This window comes from Hyaena hyaena, unplaced genomic scaffold (genome assembly GCF_003009895.1).
Source record: "Hyaena hyaena isolate Hyena2069 unplaced genomic scaffold, ASM300989v1 scaffold_434, whole genome shotgun sequence".
Classification (NCBI taxonomy): Eukaryota; Metazoa; Chordata; class Mammalia; order Carnivora; family Hyaenidae; genus Hyaena; species Hyaena hyaena.
The window spans coordinates 457,882-479,789 of NW_024081069.1; the positions used below are offsets into that span (position 1 = coordinate 457,882).

The following is a 21,908-nucleotide window of genomic DNA, read 5'->3' on the forward strand; positions in this document are numbered from 1 at the left end:
GAGGAATTCTCACAGATCTACAGAGATCTGTACAGGACTGCTTAAAATGAGTGTGTGTGTGTGTGTGTGTGTGTGTGTGTGTGTGTGTGTGTGTGTATAATAGCCTTAGTATCCATCATTAAGAAAATGTGTTACAAGCTCCTCAATACGTCCCGTGAAAGAATATTATTCAACAATTAAAATCAATGAACTACATCTACATGACTGAGCATGGATAAGTCTCAGATAATTTTGAATTAATGAGTACATTGCAAAATGACATATTAGGATAATTATATAAAATTTAAACCACAAAATAACACTGGATTTCCTTATAAAGTAAATGGCTGACTACACGGACAGGAAAGACACACACCAACTTCAGAAGGAAGGGAAAATGGTGGATTGGATTGTGAGTGGTGGGAAAAAATACAAAAGCTTCAACTATGTATGCAATATTTTATTTCTTTTTTTAAAAAGCTGAAGGAAATATGGCAAAAAATATTTACATTTACTGGGTACCTGGATGTTGCATTTTTTCTACATTTTTATTTATCTTGAAAATGTCTCATAGTATATACAATATTTTATTTCTTTTTTTAAAAAGCTGAAGGAAATGTGGCAAAACTATTTACATTTATCATATCTAGATGGTAAGTACCTGGATGTTCATTTTTTTCTACATTTTTCCTACATTTTTATCTATCTTAAAAAATGTCTCATAGTAAAATCAGCCTCAGAATGTGACTTTTTTCTGATCCAGAAGGTTAAGTTGAACATACTGGAACATCTGGGGAACTTGATTACCTACAATGCCCAGGGACACCTTTGTTTTCCTTGTGATGTAAAATCAGATTTTAGCCTTACTGGCCCCTTCTATGCCTCAGGGCTAGAGAGGAAGCCCTGTTTCAGAGTCCTGGAGCAGATCTAGAGATGCCTGGCTTCTGGTCCTAGCTTTGTGCCTAACTTATTTGCGACAGTGGATTTCTCATACTTAAACCTTCATTGCCTTATCTGTAAAATTTGACAGACTGTTTTCAGCATTGCAGTTTTATAACTTACATAAATTATATATAAATGTATATTTGAAATGTTAAATAGACATAGCAACTTGATGTTCCTTTTACAAGAATACATGGAGTGAATACAGATGTAGGAATAAGATGAATATATGTGCAGTGGAGTCAGATCTGGGTTTAAGTCTTGCCTCTCTGCCACTTACCAACTATGAGCCTTGGTTTCCAAAAAAAAACTCTGATTTTCTGCTTCCTTTGATGAGAATCCTAATAAATAGCACCTCCCTTAGCTTGGAAAGGTTTGATGACAGTCTTATTGTTGGAGCTGTTATCACTCAGTCACTTAACTTTTATGCCTGAAAGGTACTAGAATAAAATCTCTAATGTCTGCTAATTGTAGACCTTTTCCAAAGATGGGATGAGCATAGCATGCCAATTATTCTTTGAAGCCATAATAAAGTAGGTACAAATTCTCTAAACTAAATTGTGCCACATTCTTTAAAATTTTTTTTATGTTTATTTATTTTTGAGAGACAGAGAATGAGTAGGGGAGGGGCAGAGAGAGGGGGATACACAGAATATGAAGCAGGCTCCAGACTCAGAGCTGTCAGCACAGAGCCCGATGTGAGACTTGAACTCAGGAGCTATGAAATCATGACCTGAGTCGAAGTCTCACGCTTAACCAACTGAGCCACCCAGGTGCCTGGGCCATATTCTTTATAATCATGCATTTGAAGTAATTTAGTAAAACTTCAGCAAAAGTTCTCATCACACACACACACACACACACACACACACACAAAGATCAAAGTATATGAGATGGTGGATGTTAACTAGACTTACTGTGATCATTTCATAAAAGATGTACATTGATGTACATCTTGGACTAATACAATGTTATATGCCAAGGATATCAAAACCAGAAAATAAAAACAGGAACAAACAAGAAACAACAAAGTCATTTAGAAATGGTCCTGTCTCCATGCAGGACCCTAACGATGAATTATGGATTACTTCCGCTTCCGACACGTTAATTCTCTTGTGTGGGCTGTGATTGAATGGCCCTAATTGTTTACACAAATAAACTTGAAACCAAAAAAAGTGAGAGTACACTTGATTGTTAATTTGTACAGAATGTACCAAAGCAGAACCATAGGACAGCAGGGAAGGACAGTCTGACAAGATTTGCGTTTGTGAATCTCGAAGTCAGGCTATGCTTTGCAATGGAACAGGAAACCTGGACAGCCGCCTGCCCTGCCTAGTAACACAAGGCACAGTTAATGTGATTGGGCCTCTAGTTCTGCTGACACATTATGTGCTGACTAAGTTTTTGAAGACTTGGTTTCATAGAGCCATGTGGTATCACAGGGGTCTGGTGAATGAAAAGCTTTTGCAGCTTATCAGCAGAAAGATAACCGAAAGGCCCTGGTTCCACTACCAGCGCTGGGGAGATGTTTATCACCCGGGCTTCTGAGAACAGGAGTTTGAGCCATACCAAACACTTCAGAAATAATGTCAACATACCCAGGACCACAGCCAGCAAGGAATTCCCTGAGATAAGATTACAATTTTGTCCTTAAAGGGACGCCAACCAAGTCAGCGGATCCCCAAATATTCCCTGAGCAGAGCAACCCTGTATATTATCCTTTATACCAGGGGACTTTAGGACCTCGGTTTTCGTGCTACTAGATGCAAACACTCAGGTTGTTTTCCAAAGTATACACAAAACTCTAGCAGCGTTGAAGATCCCCACAAGGTCAAGAGCCTGAGCTTGCACCCCTCAAGGTCAGCCAAAAGGTCAGCTAGAGACAGCTCTCTATTGGCAAAATTATTCATTCACCTTCCTTTGGGATTTTGTTTCTTCTCTGTTGGCTACATCTAGGCCAGGGGGCCTCTAAAGCCAGATTAGTCCCCCAGGCGAGGTCCAGGATGAAGTTATAGGACGTTATAGGAAAAGGTGATTGCATCTTTGAAAGGAGTAGGTATAAAAAACCACCTCAGTCATGTGCTTGGTTTAAATATCAGTATGCAAACTGGCGCTGGGGCAGTGGGCCCATCAGGCGGCAAGGCAGGGCGGGTCAGGTACTCTCCCAAGACCATTTTGCAATGAGAAGCAGCAGCATGTAGAGAAATGACTCGCCTTTGATCTGTCATCCAGACACTTCTTGCTTTGGAATGCCTCACATTCGTTCCTCTGTCCCCCTGTGCGCAACCCCAGTGTGGCCTTCTGGATTCTGACTCCTCCTTCTCAGAGCTATGCTATCTATAGTTACCAGATTAATTAACCAAACAAAAGCCCTTTTCATTGTGTATTTTCCCAGCAGAGCCTCACGGTAAAGGTCATATACCTCTGGTTGATTATTAAATGACCTCACTAATACTTTCTATCCAGTTTTTCCTTCTCCATCAAATCTTTATTTCATTCAGAAGATCTACTTATTGGGGCTGTGTTCACTCACTTTTCAATATTCGTACCTCTGTACTTTTGTTCGTGCTGTCTCCCTCTTTTGAAATTCTTTCCCCCCTTCTCTTCTATTCAGACACATCTCTTCCATTAAGCCATTTCAGACCAATCCTGCCTACACTGATCTGACCTTCCTCTGAACTCTGCTAGCTTATCGCCTAAGTCCATACCAGCCGTGTGGCAATTAATCACATACCACTTTGTGAATTTGTCTTTATTTTGCATGCTCTGTCTTGCTCTTTCACTCTTCTTTCACACACACACACACACACGTGTGTAGCTAGATAAGGGGTCTTTGAAAAAAAAAAAAAACTAGGTCTTCTATGTCTTTAAAATACACTACCCAATAGGCATTCCATGACATTGTTTTGGGTTTGTAATTCTTCCTTAGGATCTTAATTTTGTTTCCATGAAGGTAGGAATCTGTCTTCTCTGCACTCCTGTATCCACAGAACCTGGAGCAGTGCCTGGCACATTATAAATTGAGTGTCAGCTGTTACCCTCTAGAGAGGGTTGCCTTGACCAGTGTCTGCAACTGGTCTTGACATTCTGCCTTGTATCCTAGCTTCCTGAGGATGGAGTTGTCTTACTCCCAGGCCGGCTACCTCCCTTAACTGCCTCTGACATGGCTATATCCGTCTGTTCTTTCTCCTCAGATGCATACTCCCATTCCTCAAGCGAAAACGGAGGCAAGTCAGAGTCAGTGGCCAACCTGCAATCTCAGCCCTCCCTGAACTCCATCCACAGCTCCCCAGGTCCCAAGCGTTCCACTAACACTCTTAAGAAGTGGCTGACGAGCCCTGTGCGCCGGCTCAACAGCGGGAAAGCAGATGGAAACATCAAGAAGCAGAAGAAAGTACGAGATGGCCGGAAGAGCTTCGACCTGGGATCTCCCAAGCCTGGGGATGAGACGACCCCTCAGGGAGACAGTGCAGATGAGGTACTTCCATGTGGCCCTGGAGCCTCGATCCGGAGGGGGCTTGTGACGTACATCTTTCCTGGAACCTTGTGAGGCATTCTTCCATGGGTTCTGTAAACCAGGCAGCCTCTGGTCCCTAGTAGTTTGTGTTCTTGAGCCCAAGTGAGCTGAATTTTTGTTGTAATAGGACCTTGCCAGTATGATGTGTGACCAATTCAGAGACTGGCACATAGAATTTCCAGCAGGTGGCCAAAATCTTGCCAGATTTGGAGATAGGGTGTAGGCCCAAGGGAGTCATCTGGTCACCTAATCTCATGCCTCTACTAAGGACTACATCAAAGCCTGCTAGTTAAAAATAAGAACAAAAGCTGAGAGATTATAGCTGTTTTCAAGTATCTAGGGCAGTGCCACATATAATAGGGAGTGCACAACTCCATGTTGCTCCAGAGGAGAGAATAATGACTAACAGGTGAAGGTTTACAGAAGGCAAGGTTTCAGCTCAAAAAGGGACTTTAATGGGGGTCAACCAGTGATGAGGTGGGCTGTCACGAAAGCAAATTGGGACACCACATGACCTCACAAAGCATTTGGAGAGGTCCCTGTGTTAGCCCAGAGGTCAGACCAGATGACCTCTGAAGTCCCTTTCAGACCTCAAATTCTGTAATCGAAATACAGTGGGTACATTTTAGTTGGAGGAATGAGAGCTATTTTTTTTTTCTGGCAAACCTGCTCTAGTCCCTGATGTGGCTAAGAAATTCTTCCTGCTGTGTAACTAGACTCTCTTTGTAATTTCGTCTATCTGCCATTTCTCTTTCTGAGAATGACAATAGAGGCTAGTGATATTCAGATTGTGGTTTAATAGTCCTTCAAAAGCTTAAAAAATTAGGCTCTCCCTGACCACTCTCAGCTTTATCTTTTCCTGGCTAATCAAGGAAGTAGATGTTCCGTGTGTGTGTGCGCGCGGGCGCGCGCGCCTGCGTCTCTGTGTGTCTCTGTGTGTGTGTGTGTCTGTGTGTGTGTGTGTTTTCCCCCCATTTGAACCTCACTGTCTTTGAGATAGGAAGGTATACCCCTTCCACAGAGGAAGACAGTGAGGCTAAAAAAACAGGGATGCGTTGAGAAACGAGATCTTACATGTTACTTTTTTAAAGTGCTGAACTATTGGTATCTTTAACTATATAAAACATATGACTATAAGACTAATACTGCTCTTTTGTTCTAGAAGAACAAGAAAGGATGGGGTGAAGATGAGCCAGATGAAGAGTCTCACACCCCTCTGCCTCCACCTATGAAGATCTTTGACAACGACCCTACACAGGATGAGATGGTGGGACTTACTTTCTGACTTGAAAGAACAATGTGTAATACGTGCAATTTTGTTGTGTGTGTGCAGTGAGGGTGGTAATACTCTCTCTCCCTTGTTATCTCTCCAAATCCATGGTGATCTATATTTGGTAGGTGTCCCCACCCTCAGCCCTGGGGTCCTGATTTCATTTTGGGCAGGGTAGGGGCGTGCAGAAGTGGGAATCTGTCTGCTGTCTCATCCTGTTGATGTAGGGTAATGTCTCTGTCTTTGGAAGCTGTAGATCCTAAAAGGAACTATTTGTCTCAAAAGGAATCTGAGGTGGTTCCAGGCTGTGATCCCTTTGTTGTACCTGACTTCTGACTTCTGTGTTAGTTGATTGTTTTCCCGATACTCAGCTCTAAAATCCAAATAACGGTAACTTCCGGTCGGGCTGGTGGTAGGAAAATTCTGCAAGCACCGCGTGAGGGATGGAGGCGCTGATGAGGGGAGGTTGCCGGCAAAGGTGGGAAAGCCTAGGGTGCAGGTTTTACGAGATCCTCCGAGTCACTGGCATGCAGAAGCTCACTGGTGTCTGAAGTGCGGGTGTCTCCATGGGCTCTACTCGCAGAGCGTCCGCCCTGATGTCTCTAGAGCAGAGGCTCGGCTTGGATGTGCTTTCAGGTGCTGGCTGAGGCTCGGGGCTGCTCTGACTGCATGCTCTGTCACTCATCTTCCTTGCAAACAAACCATGCTTTCACCTCACTGGGGTTTTCCTGCCTTCTCTTAGTGCTGCTGTCCTGTTGGATTTGCCTGGTTGGAGTGGTGGTTTCAGGCTTTAACGGTGCTTTACATTTTCTTCTCAGAGTGGTTGGTGGTGGTGGTGGCGGCGGCCAAGCCATCCCTCCAGGGTCTCCTTGTGTTGTCTTCTCCCCGGCCTTGCAGTGGTACAACCTCCTCGGAGGTGCTGGGCCCAGCACGGGCAAGGGACGCATCTTCACAACACCACCTGGGATACAATTCAGGACGTACTGTTTGCAGACACTTCAGCATTTCTGGTGATATCCCCGTTCTTGTTTTAATGCCCTCTGCTTTGCATTTGGATCATTATTAACCCACAGACATGAGTTGAGATCTCCATGGGTGCCACGCTAGAGGGACAGCTTCTAAGTACAGGATGATGACTGAGATGCCCCCTTCTGTGACTCAGTCTTGAGACATGCCCCCAGTTGTGTGGCCCTCCTAAGGTGATGTTGGTGGCCCTGACTCTTAACCGTTGGGAGGAAAAGTAGCAGGAAGCATGGCGTGATGCCCATCCTAGATTCCCAGGGGCAGAAATGCCCATGGTTCACACTGAGGTCGGAATGAGAACCAACCTGCTGTGTTCCCAGAGGCCTATCCTTATAAAATGTTCCACCAACAGTGACAGCATATGTGGAGAGTGGGGCGCTCATGTGACTGTATCTGCCACCCCACACAGCCCTCCGCATGGAGGAGCCAGCTTGCTAAGATAAGTAAAGGTCACGAACCCTCTCCCTCAAATTCCCTCAAACACATCTTGTTTTGGGAAAGAGGATGTTATGCTGTTTCTGGATAATCTTTAACTGAAAATACGGGACTTACCCCAGACATTCATGTAGCCTTTTTGTTACCTAGAAATAGGGCAGACACATTAACCCTCCTCAGTCCTGCTTGTTTGATTCCTGTACATTTGTTTCTCTGAAACATTTGCTGAGCCACAGAACTTCTAGCAAATGGAGTTGAACTTATTAAAATAAATTTTACAACAGACTATAAGGAATTTTTAAGTCTACATATTGTAATATTAACTGATCACCTTGATTCTCCATGTGTCCTTCTGATAACTGTTTATATGCATGCATGTTTTATTTTTAACCTTTTTAATATGCGTATCTTATGTTCAATGTTTTACTTGGTATTTTCTAAAATCATATTAATTTGACATTCATAAGTGTAATTTTAATAGCTGGGAGTGTGTTACTTATGTGATGTGCCATAATTTGCTTGACCAGCCTGTTTGGGGATATCCTGGGTTGTTTTCAGTTTTTGCTACCCTAGATAACACTGCTACAGATCACTTTGTACATACGGAATTTGTTCTTTTGACGTCTGTCCTTGGAATAAGTTCCCAGGGGTAGGATTACTAAATCAAAAAGCTGATAGCTTGGATTTCCAAACAAACTTAAGCTCCTTTCATGCATTCTCCAGAAGAGGAAAAAGAGTGTTGTTCTCTCTCTGTCAATTACATTTATTTGACTTTTTTCCTTTTTACCCCGTCTCAGAAGCAAAGACCTAAAGTAACTCTTAAATTAGACAACAAGTAGCTTCCTTTTTGAACTCTTCCCTCTAACTTAAGGGACAAACGCGAAACCAGAGCATGGCCAGAACATTCAGCTTTTTACCCTTGCAGTGATCAGTGTCAGACACTAAGGACCAGTGTCCGGGGCCCATCTGCTTTGCCTTCCACTTTGCTGTGCCAGGGGGCAAGCTCACACATGCATGCAGGGTTAACCATTTCTCCCCAGTTTCTTCTCAAGTAGCAGAAGAAAGACAAAACCACTGTCCCTCCATGAGCAGGATTCCCCAAACCAAAGGCCAAACAGCCACATAGACCGGTCCCTGTTGCTGGTAGAAGGGGATGGGCAACAGGCCCTTGGCTTGAGCCTCCTTTACTGTGAATAGGATAGTCCCTGGTCATTACAGCAAGACACGCACAATTCCTCGCTAAACTCATTTATTATATCCAGGTGTTCCAGTTAGGGGCCTCACCAGGAACAACTCTGTGTGTGTGTGTGTGTGTGTGTGTGTGTGTGTGTGTGTGTGTGAATGCATGTACGCACATGTGAGTGAGGAGGGAGTTTCTAGCTTTATGGTCTTTAAGTGCTGTGCCCTAGAATTTTTGTTTGGTACACACTGGAGATCTGTATTTTAAATCTGTACTTAACTAAAGCAAAAACAATTTCTCTTCTTTGGATACATTTGAGGTTAGGTTTATGGACTCCTTTCATACCCTGGAAGAGCAATGGGCAGCCCTCTAATGGCCAAAGTTCTGTCTATCCCTCTCCCCCTATTGATGACAGTGGGTGCAGCCCTTACCTATCCTCCGCCCCGCCCCCCCCCTCCCCCCCCGCCCCGGGAACTCAGCAAATCCTGCCCTCAGCTGCTCCAGAGGCCTGCCTAAGGAGAGCCTAGTCATCTCCCTGCTTTGCCGCTGGCCAGAATTCCTGACAAGGGGACAGACGGGCCTGTCCCATACCCACACCACCTCCTATCTCCCTCTGTGATCTCTTCCCTCTAAACATAAAGCTTTGCTTCCCTTGCCTGCCTTGAGCTTTGGACTTGCTGTTTTGCTTCCTAATTGCTATTCCTCATTCCTGGCTAATCTGCTTTTCCTCTGCTGCTCAATGTCTTGCAGTCCTCCTCTTTGCTAGCAGCCCGGCAGGCTTCCACTGAAGTACCTTCTGCTGCAGACCTTGTCAGTGCAATAGAACAATTGGTCAAAAGCAAGCTGGTAAGTGAGGGTCCTGGAGGCAGTTCTGGGTGTGTGTCACCTCCAAGCAGCTCCCAGGGCCTGGCATCTCTCTGCCATGTCTTCCTTTGCGCCTATCCTCATTCCTCTTATAGGATTGTTTGTGGCTAATGATTGTCTCTAAAAACCTGTGCCCCAAAGCCTTTTTTTTTTTTTTTTGGCTTTTTTTTGGGGGGGGGGATTGGGCATAGGCAATTAATAGGGCCTTTGGGGATTGTGGCTTTGATGAAAGGAAAAAAAGGTATCCAAGAAAAAATAGCCTTCCTGTGAGCCCAGTCCCCTGGCCTACAGGGACACAGCATTTGGACAGTGACTGCTGTGTGTCTGGTTAGCCCTGAAGCTGACTTGGCTGCTGAGACACAGAACATGGATTGGATCTTTGAAAGCACCAGGTAATTTTATTCGGGGACCCCAGACAACTTTCTAGATTGCAGAGTCTCACAGCAGTAGTTTGCTTATTATGAAGGGAATGGACAAAAGCATATGGATGCCTCAGCACAAGAGGTCAGGGAGCTGGTGTGTACTCCATTCGTGGGGGCAAGCCAAACTTAGGCCACTGAACACTAGCCTGGCTTGTGACTGCCTCAGGGGCCAGTCAACCCTTGCAGAGAAGGGTTCCGGGTCTGGCTGCTGTAGGGTTTTGGCCCCATGCTGGAGAAGGAGCTTGTTTCTGGATAATGCTGTCCCTCTACGCCATGTTGGTATGCCAGTGTGTATCTCTACAGGCTGACAATTTGAAGTATTTCCCTTGCCTTCACACTTATCCAGGTTTGGTTTTTCCTGCGACTCTCGTTCAGATAAATGTCTATGCTTCTGCCAGACTTCTGTTGGGCAGTCCTGCTAATCAGCACCATTTAAACCCTTCTCCCCTTGGCCCAGGAATTAGAGGAAAATGATAGATGCTGTGTAAGGAACACCACCTGATGATAATTCTGATTACAGTAACTCGCTTGTCAAATCTCCCAGCTTAGAGAATACCAATGAAATTCAACACATGACTTTCTTCTCCTCCTTCTAAGTTGTCCTTTCTAACTCAGAGTAGTTCAGCTGATGTCTTTAGGAGCTGTGACCAGCTCTTGAAAACTGTCCATTTTCCCTGCCACCCTCCTTGCCTCGCTGGTGGGATTTGAGTGTTCTCGTGGGCACTGCATTGGCTTCTCAAAGCTCGCCTCTCTGACCACTGCCCTCTTGCTCTCCTCTCCTTCCCATACGGACCCACACAACCTCCTCATTCTCCAAATACCATTGTTTTTTTCCCCTTTCACTACCTGAGCCTGAGTCCTGACCTCATGCCTGGACTATTGCAGTACTTGTTGCTTGATATTCCTCTGCCCCAGTCGGCCTCTCCCACCCCGGGGCCTCAGTCTTCTGGCGGGTCTTCCACAAGCACTGTGATTGCCTCCCTCCTCACTGAAGGCTTACTTACTTACCTCTTGCCTACATGAGCGGTGATCTCCGATGGGAGAAGTGCCTTCAGGTACACAAGACACTTTACTGAGGTACAGGAAGATGATTTCAGACTCTTCATCTCATCATTTAAAAATTATTTGAGGGGCGCCTGGGTGGCTTAGTCGGTTAAGCATCCGACTTTCGCTTAGGTCATGATCTCGCGGTTCGTGGGTTCGGGCCCCGTGTCGGGCTCTGTGCTGCCTGCCCGCTGGGAGCCTGGAGCCTGTTTCAGTCTGTGACTCCCTCTCTCTCTGACCCTCCCCTGCTCATGCTGTCTCTCTCTCTCTCCTAGAAATAAAAACATTTAAAAAAATAAATAAATAAAAAATAAAAAAAAATTATTTGAGGTATATTTTATCATGTACATAATAATAAGACAGCAGCCCAGAAATATAATTTATAAATAAGTGACATGTTTTAGCAATGCATGACCAAAATTGTGTTTATTGATAGAGGTATATAATCAAAGATAAAAGATAAATATGAAGTTCACACTTATCCCGTACTCTAATGTTTTGTAGCCAGCCTACACCCACTTATTTATTCTGGTTGATGAACTCTGCTCCAACCAAATTATTTCCCTCACTGCCCCCAAACAGGCACTTGGGTTTCCTCTCTCCAAGTTTCTGTCCATACCACCACCCTACTTTTCAGGAATGTTCCCCTGCTCATTTTTGCTTTCTAAAGCATAATAGTCCTTCAAAGCTCCACTAGAATCTCATGTCTCCAGAAAGGCTTCCCTGACCAGCCCAGACCAGGTTTCCTCTGCAGTCCCATGGCAATTACTGTGTAAGCCACATGCTGCCAGGGTCAGCTCTTAGATAGTTCCATTTGTGGGCTATTTGTGGAAGTATCTTAATCTCTTCATTGTCTTCATCTTCGCAGCTTCCCTATGCAGCTAGATGACGGGTCATTTAGGACATTATTTTCTCCTCCTCCATTAGTAAACACGAGTCCCTCACACTCACACTTTCATCAGTACACACTTGTTTCCAAAAGGCTATATTTTTCTATATTTTGGGTTACCTTTATCCTACTATTACTGCTAACCTTAGCACTTTTGGAAGTCCCTGCAGACTCTAGTTATATGGTCAGCATGTCTGGTGTTAAACGGGTAAGTGTGGATATTGAGAAGCCCCATAAGATCAAGTCTCCCAGGGGAGAGGGAGCATAGGATGGCGCTGGAGCCGATCAGCCCAGTAACAGGCTCTCAGCGGATGTCTGTGAGATGAGTGGTTTTTCTGTGGCACGTTTCCCATAAGAAGAACTTTAACTTCCTTCTCCACCAATAATTACTTCTTGAGGACCTGCAGCGAACCCAGAATTATAGAGATTTCTTTGGCCAAATGTGAAACCAAGCCCATATCATGGAGAGGAATAAGGGAGCAGGAATTTGTTTTCTCAGAATCTTCTCACCAAAATTTGATCCTTTGTCCTGTCTTCTACTTTCTTTCTTCCCATCCTAGTACATACCCACTGTGGGATAGCAATGAAGCAGCAGTCGATGGTTGTCTCCCCAGCCATATTTGGGAATCCTGAGTTGCATTCTTACCTCTGAGACTTTATTTTTATTCCTCATTAGCTCCTTAGCTTAAAAGAGGGTAGGGTCTACGGGCACCTGGGTGGCTCAGTTGGTTAAGGGTCTGACGTTGGCTCAGGTCATGGTTTTGTGGTTCGTGGGTTTGAGCCCTGTGTCAGGCTCTCTGCTGACCGTGGGAACCTGGAGCCTGCTTCAGATTCTGTATCTCCCTCTCTCTCTCTGCCCCTCCCCTTCTCCTCACTCTGTCTCTCCCAAAAAATGAATTACTATTTCAAAGTTTAAAAAGAGGGTATAATCTAGAACCTATGAAAGTTCTGGAGTTTTTATTTGACTATAAGTACAACAGTGTGACTGCTGCCAAAATAACTTGTGTGGTCATAGGCTAGGTTAATGAAAGTACAGGGTACAATCAAGGAAAGTAATAGCTCCATTGTAGTCAAAGTTCTTCAGCCCATACCGGCCATGAGTAATGTGTGAGTCATGTATCAGGCTCTGAATACCACATTCTGGCATGTTCTTGAACTCAGTGAAAGGCCCCCAGAGGAGGTAACCAGTACCCTGTGGTCCATATCCTTTGAAGGAAAGTTGAAGACACGGGGTTAAGTATGGGGAGAAGTTAGGAGGGAGAAGGCTCATGAGAGCTGTCCTGACATAATCAAGGACTGCTGTGGGAAAGAAGGGTTGGTCTTACTCTTTGTTGCTCCAGAGGGTGGAGCCTAGACCTGTAGGTGGCAGTTATCTTAGTTCAGTATAAGATGAGCTAATAAGTTCCTTTCCTATGGACAGTCTGGAAATTTTACAGGTGCATCTAGTATACTTGGACTTTTTTATAGCTAGGGCTTGGATTCTTTCTGCTTTCTCTTTTGGTTGCTCCAGAGATAGCACCAAATTCTGCTCCACCCAAAAGCCCTGAGATCCCCTTGTGTCTCGGAGTCCCAGAGCTGTCCTTGGTGCTTTATGGTCATGTGGCCATGGCTGTACCAAGACAAGGCGTCTGCCCAGAGGTGCCCCAGAGCTGCTGGTAGGAAACAAGGGTAGGTGCTCTCTAGCTCACCTGCAAGCTGCAAAGCCCTTGCAGCTCCCCCAGAACCTTCTCTGGCAAGTCCATCTGGACATTAATGGATACTTGGGCTCTTATCTGCCAGCCTTGGTCTTTAATCACTGCTTTTATTTACCAGGAGAAGATGCCCACCCACCTCTCCCCAAATAGAGCTAACACATTTTTTTCCACATTTTGTCCTAAGGTATAGTCTCTTACTCCAAGCCAGGCATAAGGACTCCCCCTTCTTTCCCTGTGTGATCTTTCTTTTTATTTTTTTAAGTAAACCCTACCCCCGATGTGGGGCTCAAACTGACAACCCCGAGATCGAGTCACATACATGCTCTACTGACTGAGCCACCCAGGTGCGTTTTAATAAAGCTTTTCCTAGACCTGTGGACTAGTGGTGGCAGAGGTGGGTGTGTAAGGAATCAGAGATCTAGGTGCTAGCCCTGCCTCTGCTACTTTCTGTGTAGCCTTGGGCAAGTTACTTAGTCTACTTGGGCCTCTCCTTTATCTCCTTTATCAGCAGCGATGATTCTGTCCACCTGAATCTTATCTCAAATGAGATACCATGATGATTGAGCAGGTGTGAATGTGCTTTGTAAAATGATAAGTAAGCATCCTACAAATGTTAGCTCTTAGCCACCTCATTTGTACTAGGAATGGCAGGGAAAGGGAACCATGTCATCCCTTATCTTCCACAACCCTGTTCTGGGCATGGGAACATAGAATGTGTCAGCCAATGGATTACTGGTTAGGTGAAAATTGCAGGGTGATAGCTTAACAATCTATATAATTTGGTTTTATCCCTCAAGTTTGAGGAACAAGAGCTTCCTGGCCATGTGAAAATGTATCTCTGAACTTGTGTCTCTAAACAGCCACAGGATTTCACAACCTGCTGAGATGAAAGATCAAGCCTCCTCCCTAAGCCTTTGTCCCCAGGTGACATGTCACAAGAGTTCATTGGACTTGGAATGGTACCAATGGTCCCTTGACTAATAATTCCCTGCCTTGGGGGGAGGGGCTGGCTAGAATTGAGCTCTTGTTCAGTCTACCTGGTGGCTTGGCATCTCAGAATGTGTCCACTTGCTTTAGCAAGACTTTCTGCCCTCTGGTTCTCCTGCTTTGATACCATTCACCTCCCTAGGCCACCCGTGTGGGCCGAGAAACATGGCTGGGGCCAGGCTGCATCTGTGTGTGTGCTTTGCTCTCTGTTAGGTGAATTGGACTGTTTTGTCAGTGGCAATGTACAGTTAGCCAAGTTCAGAGCCCAGAGAGGAGGAAATAATGGCTGCATCACACCCATGGTGGGGGGGGGTGTTTTCAGGAACTGGGTTCTTCTGGCATCCCTCCATGGAAAAGGTTCCTGGGCTTGTTGAAACAGAAGAGTTTCAATTTCCACCAAAAATAATTTAAGACAGTCACACACCTGAAATGTCATTGGCTTGAAAAGTCCAGACTTCAGTTTTTCTACTATACAGATATCTTCCCTCTCTCCACCCTTAATTTGTATGAAAATGATTATGATCTAATACTTTTTGTTCAGAAAATATTATAGAAATTTTTAGAAAAGGGTGGGGCAGTTAAGAGGTTGGTGTGGTGCAAGGGGCTGAACAAGCACCCTTTTCTGTTTTATCAGATGACCTTTGATGGCTCCCCAAGAGTCCCATAGTACATTCAATAAATTCTCAGCATCCTACTGTGTGTCAGTTCTGAGATCAAGCACAGAACCTTCCATAATGGAGCTCACAGTCTAGGGCTAGTACTCAAAATGCTCTTCTGCCAGGACTGTTACATTTCCTCCCTGATTTAGGTCTGACATCTCTCAACATGACTATCAAACGGATTTTCTTTTCTTTCTTTTTTTTTAAAAAACTTTTTAATAGTTCTTTTTTTTTTTTTACTAATAAAAGCAATATGTGCTTATTCAAGAAATATTGGATAATAACAAGAGCATAAACACAAATTATATGTCTGATAATCATCATCATCTAGACATATTCAGTGCTGAAATATTGATACATTTTCTCCTAGAACCTTTTGGAAAATGATATAGTTAATCAAAATATAGAAATATCCTTTTTTGCCTTCCTGTCATATCAGAGACATTTTCCCAAGTGGTGAAAAGCCCTTAGGAATACCAAGGCTGATCTTCCCAGGACGACTGGGTGGCTCAGTGTGTTAAGTGTCAGACTCTTGACTTCGGCTCAGGTCATGATCTCACAGTTCCTGAGTTCTGGTCCCACATCGGGCTCTGTGCTGACAGCACAGAGCCTGCTTGGGATCCTCTGTCTCCCTCTCTCTGCTCCTCCCTGCTCACACTCTGTCTCTCTCTTTCTCAAAAATAAATAAACATTTAAAAAATTTGTAAACCGTTTCATCATTCATTTTAGAAAGTAGTCTTTACTTCTTAATGGTACACATAAGGCTTTATACATATGATTTATCCCTGCACACTTCCCCAGGGTTATCTACCTCACTCTTCACCTCTTCCTTCCCTAGTACTCACTCACCCCTATTCACATAACACACAATCACTTGCCACCACCACCCTCACCCCTCGCCACTTTCACACCCCATATCCTACCCGTGTCAAACTGCTTCCAGCTTCCCAGGCTGCCACTGATAGGTTCACAGCTGATCCTTTACTCAGCATGTTCCTCCTGCCAGAGATGCTCTCCCAACAGTGTATCCACTGAAACCTTTTTATTTCTCAATACTCACTTCAAGCATTGCCTCTTCCATCAAGACTTTCCCTTACCCCCTACCCCCCCCCCCATAGAGCTGTCTGCCCCCTTTTTCATCCTCTTTGGTACCTTTTCCATCTAGAATAGCACACAGGATAGGGTAGGAAGCCAAATCTTATTCATCATCATTTCTGCAGTGCTTGGCAAATATTCAGCATGTAGTAGCTATTCAATAAATATTTGCTTGAGTACAAACAAGTGATCAGTCACAGTTTTGTGTAACGAATGCTGTTCAAGGGATGTGTAAAGAGTGCTTAGAGGAGCCTGGAGGAGGGGGATTTTATGGGTATGTGATCCATAATCCAGCAGACAGGAAATATGTTCATTTTTATTGTGGTGACAGCCCTCCTCTCTACTTAATCTATGGCTTTGAATCCTGTTTGCATTTCTGTTCCCTGACCTTGGGCCAGCTGGAGGAACTTTTGTTGTTCTCTCCCTGTATACCTGTTCCTTTGCCTTCTGAGACTGTTGTGGGCTGAGGCCCAGTCAAGGCAGAGATCCTCCTTGTGGCTACACAGCCCACTACTCATCAGACCTGTGCCTGCTTCCCACAGACACTTGCAGGTCACCCCCAGCTGCCCTTGCCTGGGACCCAGTATCCCCACGGCAGCACAGGTAGCCAGGTCTCAGAGGGAATCATATTTGAATTGTAAGCACTGATAGCTAACACCATGATTTGAGGCAGATTACCCAGACTACAGCTCAGCAGACCTTTATTTCTCTCTTCTTCCTCTTGCACTGCCTCTGCCCTGCTCACCCCCTCGCAGAGAGACTTTCCCCAGAGATAATTTCACCTTCTTTGCTCATCAAACAGGTCAGGCAGGAGGATATGGAATGTGTTTCCCTGCATGACACTTTGGACTCCACAGATGTCCTTCACTCCAGAAGGTTGAAAATGGACCACACCAAGCGGGATGCTGCACAGGAGAGCCTTGTAGGCAGAGATGTAAGCCTGTCTCCCCAGGCCTTGCAGTCAGCATCCTGCCAGCCAACAGGCTGCAGAACAAAGGCTGTAATAGGACAATGGGACAAGGAGGAGGGGAAGTAAAAGGCATGTAATCAGATCAATCACCAGCTGGGTCCATCTGCCTGGGGAGCCTGTCTCTGGTGATGGCACCAACGGCCATGTCACATGTGTCGAAAAGCCTGCCTGTCCACTGGTTTGTCAGACCTCAGCACCAGACACTCTCATTTCCTTAATAACTGGTTACAGATCCTGAATCTATAAATTTTACTAAACTCTCCTTGACCTTTCTGTATTTTTAGCCTGTGCTGCTTCTCAGGATAACAACTTCCAAGGTTGAGTACTTGTCCTGCAAAATAACTTATTAACTTATCAAGTTAAAAGAAATTCTCTCTCAAACTTAAAGACACTATCTTCTTAATTCTAGTTTCTACTGTTGGTAACAAATACATGTTTGGCCCTTGGTACATTTTGTTGATTTGGGGGTGGGGTGAGGGGCAAGAAGGTTGACGTCTCTTCTCAGCTTTAAATGTTTCACCTTTAGGAGCGCCTGGGTGGCTCAGTCAGTTAAGCGTCCAACTCCCGATTTCAGCTCAGCTGAAATTAACGGTTCGTGAGACAGAGCCCAATGTCGGCCTCTGCACTTACACCACAGTGCCTGCTTGGTATTTTCTCTCGCCCTCTCTCTCTCTGCCCCTCTCCTGCTCACACATATATGCCTGTGCTCGCTTGCTCACTCTCTCCCTTTTTCGCTCTCTCAAAATTAAAAATAAATATTTAAAATTTTCAGCTTTAAGTCTTAATATTCCCCACCTGTTCTCATATAATGACTGGCCCATTGGGTACCTCATTTGCTTTTTGTTTTATTCCCCTGGACTTTTCCTATTTTCTTTGGCCTATCTTGAAATAGAGCAGCTGAGAGAATTTGGACAGATACTCTAAGTGCAGATTGTTTAAGACCATGCTGAAGTCTTTTGTTTCTCCTACCCTTTTAGACACTCTTTGAGTTTTGTGATTTTAACCTTAGGGCTGATGTTTTCAAAGACTACCTTAGTGAAGCCCTTTCCTTTGAGCCTCAGAGGCTGTGGTAAATAGGCTCCTTGTATGGATAGTTTGGATTAGACTCCCATATTTGTTTTGGAGTTGCTCACCTTGACCTTGATCTCCAGTCTTACTGTTTATCCACATCGCTTCTGCCAGTTTCCATAATGAAATGCTAAGTGTCACTGTGTGATCTTTCTTCAAGGACACCTGTAAAAATGCGAAGATGGGCTCCATTTTTGGGTATGCTTCTTGTTAACAGTTCCATCCAAGGGCAAGGGTGCAGGGAGCTCATCATTGTAGAACTCTCTTAATTTTCAAGGGATCTACAACTATTGTCCATTCCTTAGAAGTCTGTAGAAAGGAGAGATCTGATCTGAAAATTGGAAAAAAAACAAAAACGAAAGCACGCATGGAATAATTGTAGCTTTCTCACTCAAGGTTGTCCGGAGATCTAGCAGATCTGGAGTTAGAATCCTTTGACCTTAACTCTTTGTAGAGTACTATAGTAATCCCTTTACCTTATTCCTCAATCCTGCAACACCTTAATTAAAACAAATTAAAGGAATTCATAAATGAAAGAAAACCCTTGGTAAATAACCTTAGCAAAGATATTTTTAGGAAAGGCTAAATCTATTGCTCTCTTCTTATCTACATCTCATTGGCCTCTTGGGGAAAAAATGTTAGCTGACTTAACAAACGCAGTTTTGGCCAACTAGTTCGCCTATCCCTACCCTCTCCTTATCAATTGGCATTTGATGGTCATACAACTTTTCATTTCTAACTGTTCAATTAGCATAGAATTGCAATGATTAGCATTACCTCTGGCGCTCTTACCCAGCACTGTCACTTTTGACAGTTTTCATTATGTCAGGAAATGGGTAGCCCGTGATGCAGTTCCTCCTGATTGCCTGAGAAGGCGGCAGCTCTGTCTGCTGCTGGAAGAGAGGAACACCTGGCCTCCTGGTACTTTATGGACATTCAGTGAGCACAGCCTTGGCTACCGACCTACCAAGTCAGCTGCTGCGAGGCTGGAGGGGACACAAGGGCTTCCAGATGACTTTTCAATGTACAGTTCTCTAAGCTATTTTTCTTCTCTTTCCAGAGTCTAGAAGGAGGCTCATACCGGGGAAGCCTGAAAGACCCTGTAGGCTGCCTGAATGAGGGGATGACCCCACCCACACCTCCTAGAAACCTGGAAGAAGAACAGAAAGCCAAAGCCCTGAGAGGCAGGATGTAAGTGACTCCCCCAGATTCTATCCTGGTGCGCGTGTGTATGATAGACAACGGGCTAAAGTCAGAGAAAGTTTGGGGAGAATTACACTGTATTTCCATTGATATCATTCATTCTAAGTAAAGGTGACCTAGATCTGTACAGTGTAGCATTGATGAACAAGGCACTGTAGTGGCACTGACTTTAAGAATTTTAGGCTGAGGTATTTTCTGGGAGAAAGCTGCTATTACTGACCAAGTGTGGTTATAACCAGGGTCTGTTAGAAATTTAAAACATACTGATAAAAGGAAACCAACAAAGTTTAGGAAACTCTGGGACTATTACTATGGTCCCATATTAGAGAATCCTTGGCAGAAAGTTGGAAGAGTTTCATCTAAGGAAACCTTTCTCAAAATGAAGGGACATGGTACATAGGAGAAGGGAGCCATCGTGCCAGCCAGCCAAGGCCTAGCTCTGCTCCTTCTCTAAAGGTTTAATTTTGCATCCACTCATGGGCTTAGCTCCAAGAGAATCTCTTCACTTAAATACAATTCACATTGCAGTCCATTTCAGAAAAACCTATTTTTATGCAAGGTTTGATTTATCCACCCTGAAGTGAAGTCAGTCTTTTACTACTTGGGCTGATCGAGAAGATATTGGATACCATGAGTGCAAAACCACAATTCCTCCAAAACTTTAGTTTTCTTATTTAGGGTTTGGCTCTATGTTGGAAGCAGAGCATGATGAGTCTTGGACATGGCCTGGTGTGTGAGAGATTGTAAGCACAGACAACTGGTCCCTCCCTGTTGCTAATTAGTCTGTCCTTCTCCCTCAGACTCCTCATCCTTCAACCTGGTCACAGACATGAGGATTAGCAAAAATGAGAGAGGCCAGGTCCTTCTGTTTCCTGGAAACAGGCAAAGTGAACATTTATAACTTTCTTTCCTGAGAAACTGAAGTAGAAATGTCATAGCCAGGGCCTGGCCTCAGAGCAGGGCTGTCACCTCACAGTGGAGCTGAGCAAGTGTCTCTTCAGTTCCATATTTACCCCTCAATTGTATGGGTACTTAGGGGAAACCTCAAGAAGGGAAGAGAGGTAGAAAAATACCATCTGCAGGTGGAAATTTCCTAGGACTTGTACAAAGCTGGTTCTCTTTTGCTTCTCAGGGTTGTTTTCACATAGATGAGAGCTGAAGCCAATGTTCCGGTCCTTTGTCAAGCCAAAGCAAAACTTAGGTCAGGGAGGAGATCTTTGGGGTAGCAGGTGGTCCTTGGCAAAGCCCGTCACTGCTCTTGTCACTTCAGTTACACAAGCAGTCATGTAAGCCATTGTCCTGCTTCCCAATGTGATATTGTCTGATTTTGCTCCAACAGGCAAAAGTTTGTTACCTATTTAACTCACTTTACCCATTTCTTCTCCCTCTTCCTATTCTCTTCCCTGACTCTATAGCTCTCCACATCCTGAGCTATCCTGAAAATCCAGCTGTTAGAGTATCTCATTGCTCTTGCAGTAACTTATGGCCACAGTGAAAGAGAGAATATATAGGTGTCTGATTGTGAAGGTCGTGTGAGGCTAGAGGCTGGGTCAGGCAGGCAGGTACAGAGAATGGAGACTCAATCCAGACATTGAAGGGTTAAATGGGAGTTCCATGGAGGAGAAATTAAAACAAATAGTTATCTGTCCAGGAGAAGAAAAAAAGGCTGAGAGTGGATTTGATTGTCTTGAAGTTCTAGTCACTCATTCATTCAATAATAGGTGTTAAAGGGCACCTGGATGGCTTGGTTGGTTGAGCATCTGACTCTTGATTTTGGCTCAGGTCATGATCCCAGGGTCATGAATTAAAAATTAAAAATTAAAAAAATAGGTGTTTAATGCCTATTATGCATGGGACATATCAGTAAATAAAACAGCAACAATAAAAGAAAAGTCCTTCCTCTCATGGCAAATTTGTACCATAAAGAGAGAAATAATACAATAAACAGAATAAAAATAAATTATTTAATATGTTAGAAACTGGGAAAAGAAAAAGCATTGAGAGAGATTCAGAGTATGGTTGGGGCCATGCTGCACTTTTATATGGTTCTGACATTTGCACAGAGACCAAAAGGAGGTAAGGAATTAGCCATTTGCCATGGAGGAAAAGTATTCTTGGCTGAGGGGACAGCCAGTGCAAAGGCTCTAAGAGATTTTCTGTGCAAGACCCGCTATTCCTCACCATGGTCAAACGCAGAGGTTAAAAGTATGTCTAAGCTGTAACTGGTAGAAGTTTAGTTGGACCAAAGAATAACATTTACCTCGTAAGTAACCCTTAGTAATAAGAACTGAACGTCTTTTAAAAATGCTTTATTATCAGTTCAGTTTATTTGGCATTTGATCATGCGTGGTCTTGTGATGTCTGTAACTTAAATCTTTTATGCACCTCTTCAGAATGTCTGTTAATGTGTCATTATCTCCCCAAGTATTTCATTAGCCCTTCAAGGGAAGTGATGCCAGGTCTACTAGCAGCACCCAGTCTAATTAGTCCCCTTCCCTTCCCTTGAGGCTAGAAAGCCCAAGACAGCCCTCAATCTGTCAGCAGATAGCATAGGATAAAAATATCCCCTGGAGACCGAGAGCTGGACTTCATCTCCAGAGGGCCCACCCAGGCCCAAATTCCCACTCCCACTTTCCTGTGGGTTTGCTTTTACCACTTTCTTCCAAG

The 21,908-nt window shown here is 44.2% G+C and overlaps 1 protein-coding gene across 7 annotated transcripts in view; it reads left to right on the forward strand.

Moving 5' to 3' along the window:
• The window catches only part of LOC120245862 (kalirin-like), a 118,103-nt gene that overhangs the window by 37,692 nt on the left and 58,503 nt on the right, over positions 1 to 21,908 (forward strand). For 2 of the 7 annotated variants that reach the window (XM_039253031.1, XM_039253032.1), the window contains exons 2-5: positions 4,116 to 4,399; positions 5,601 to 5,705; positions 9,097 to 9,192; positions 19,099 to 19,229. In XM_039253031.1, coding sequence (XP_039108962.1) covers positions 4,116 to 4,399; positions 5,601 to 5,705; positions 9,097 to 9,192; positions 19,099 to 19,229 — 616 coding nt within the window. The remainder of the gene's footprint in view (positions 1 to 4,115; positions 4,400 to 5,600; positions 5,706 to 9,096; positions 9,193 to 19,098; positions 19,230 to 21,908) is intronic. The other 5 variants (XM_039253027.1, XM_039253029.1, XM_039253028.1 and 2 more) reach the window with 3 other exon arrangements.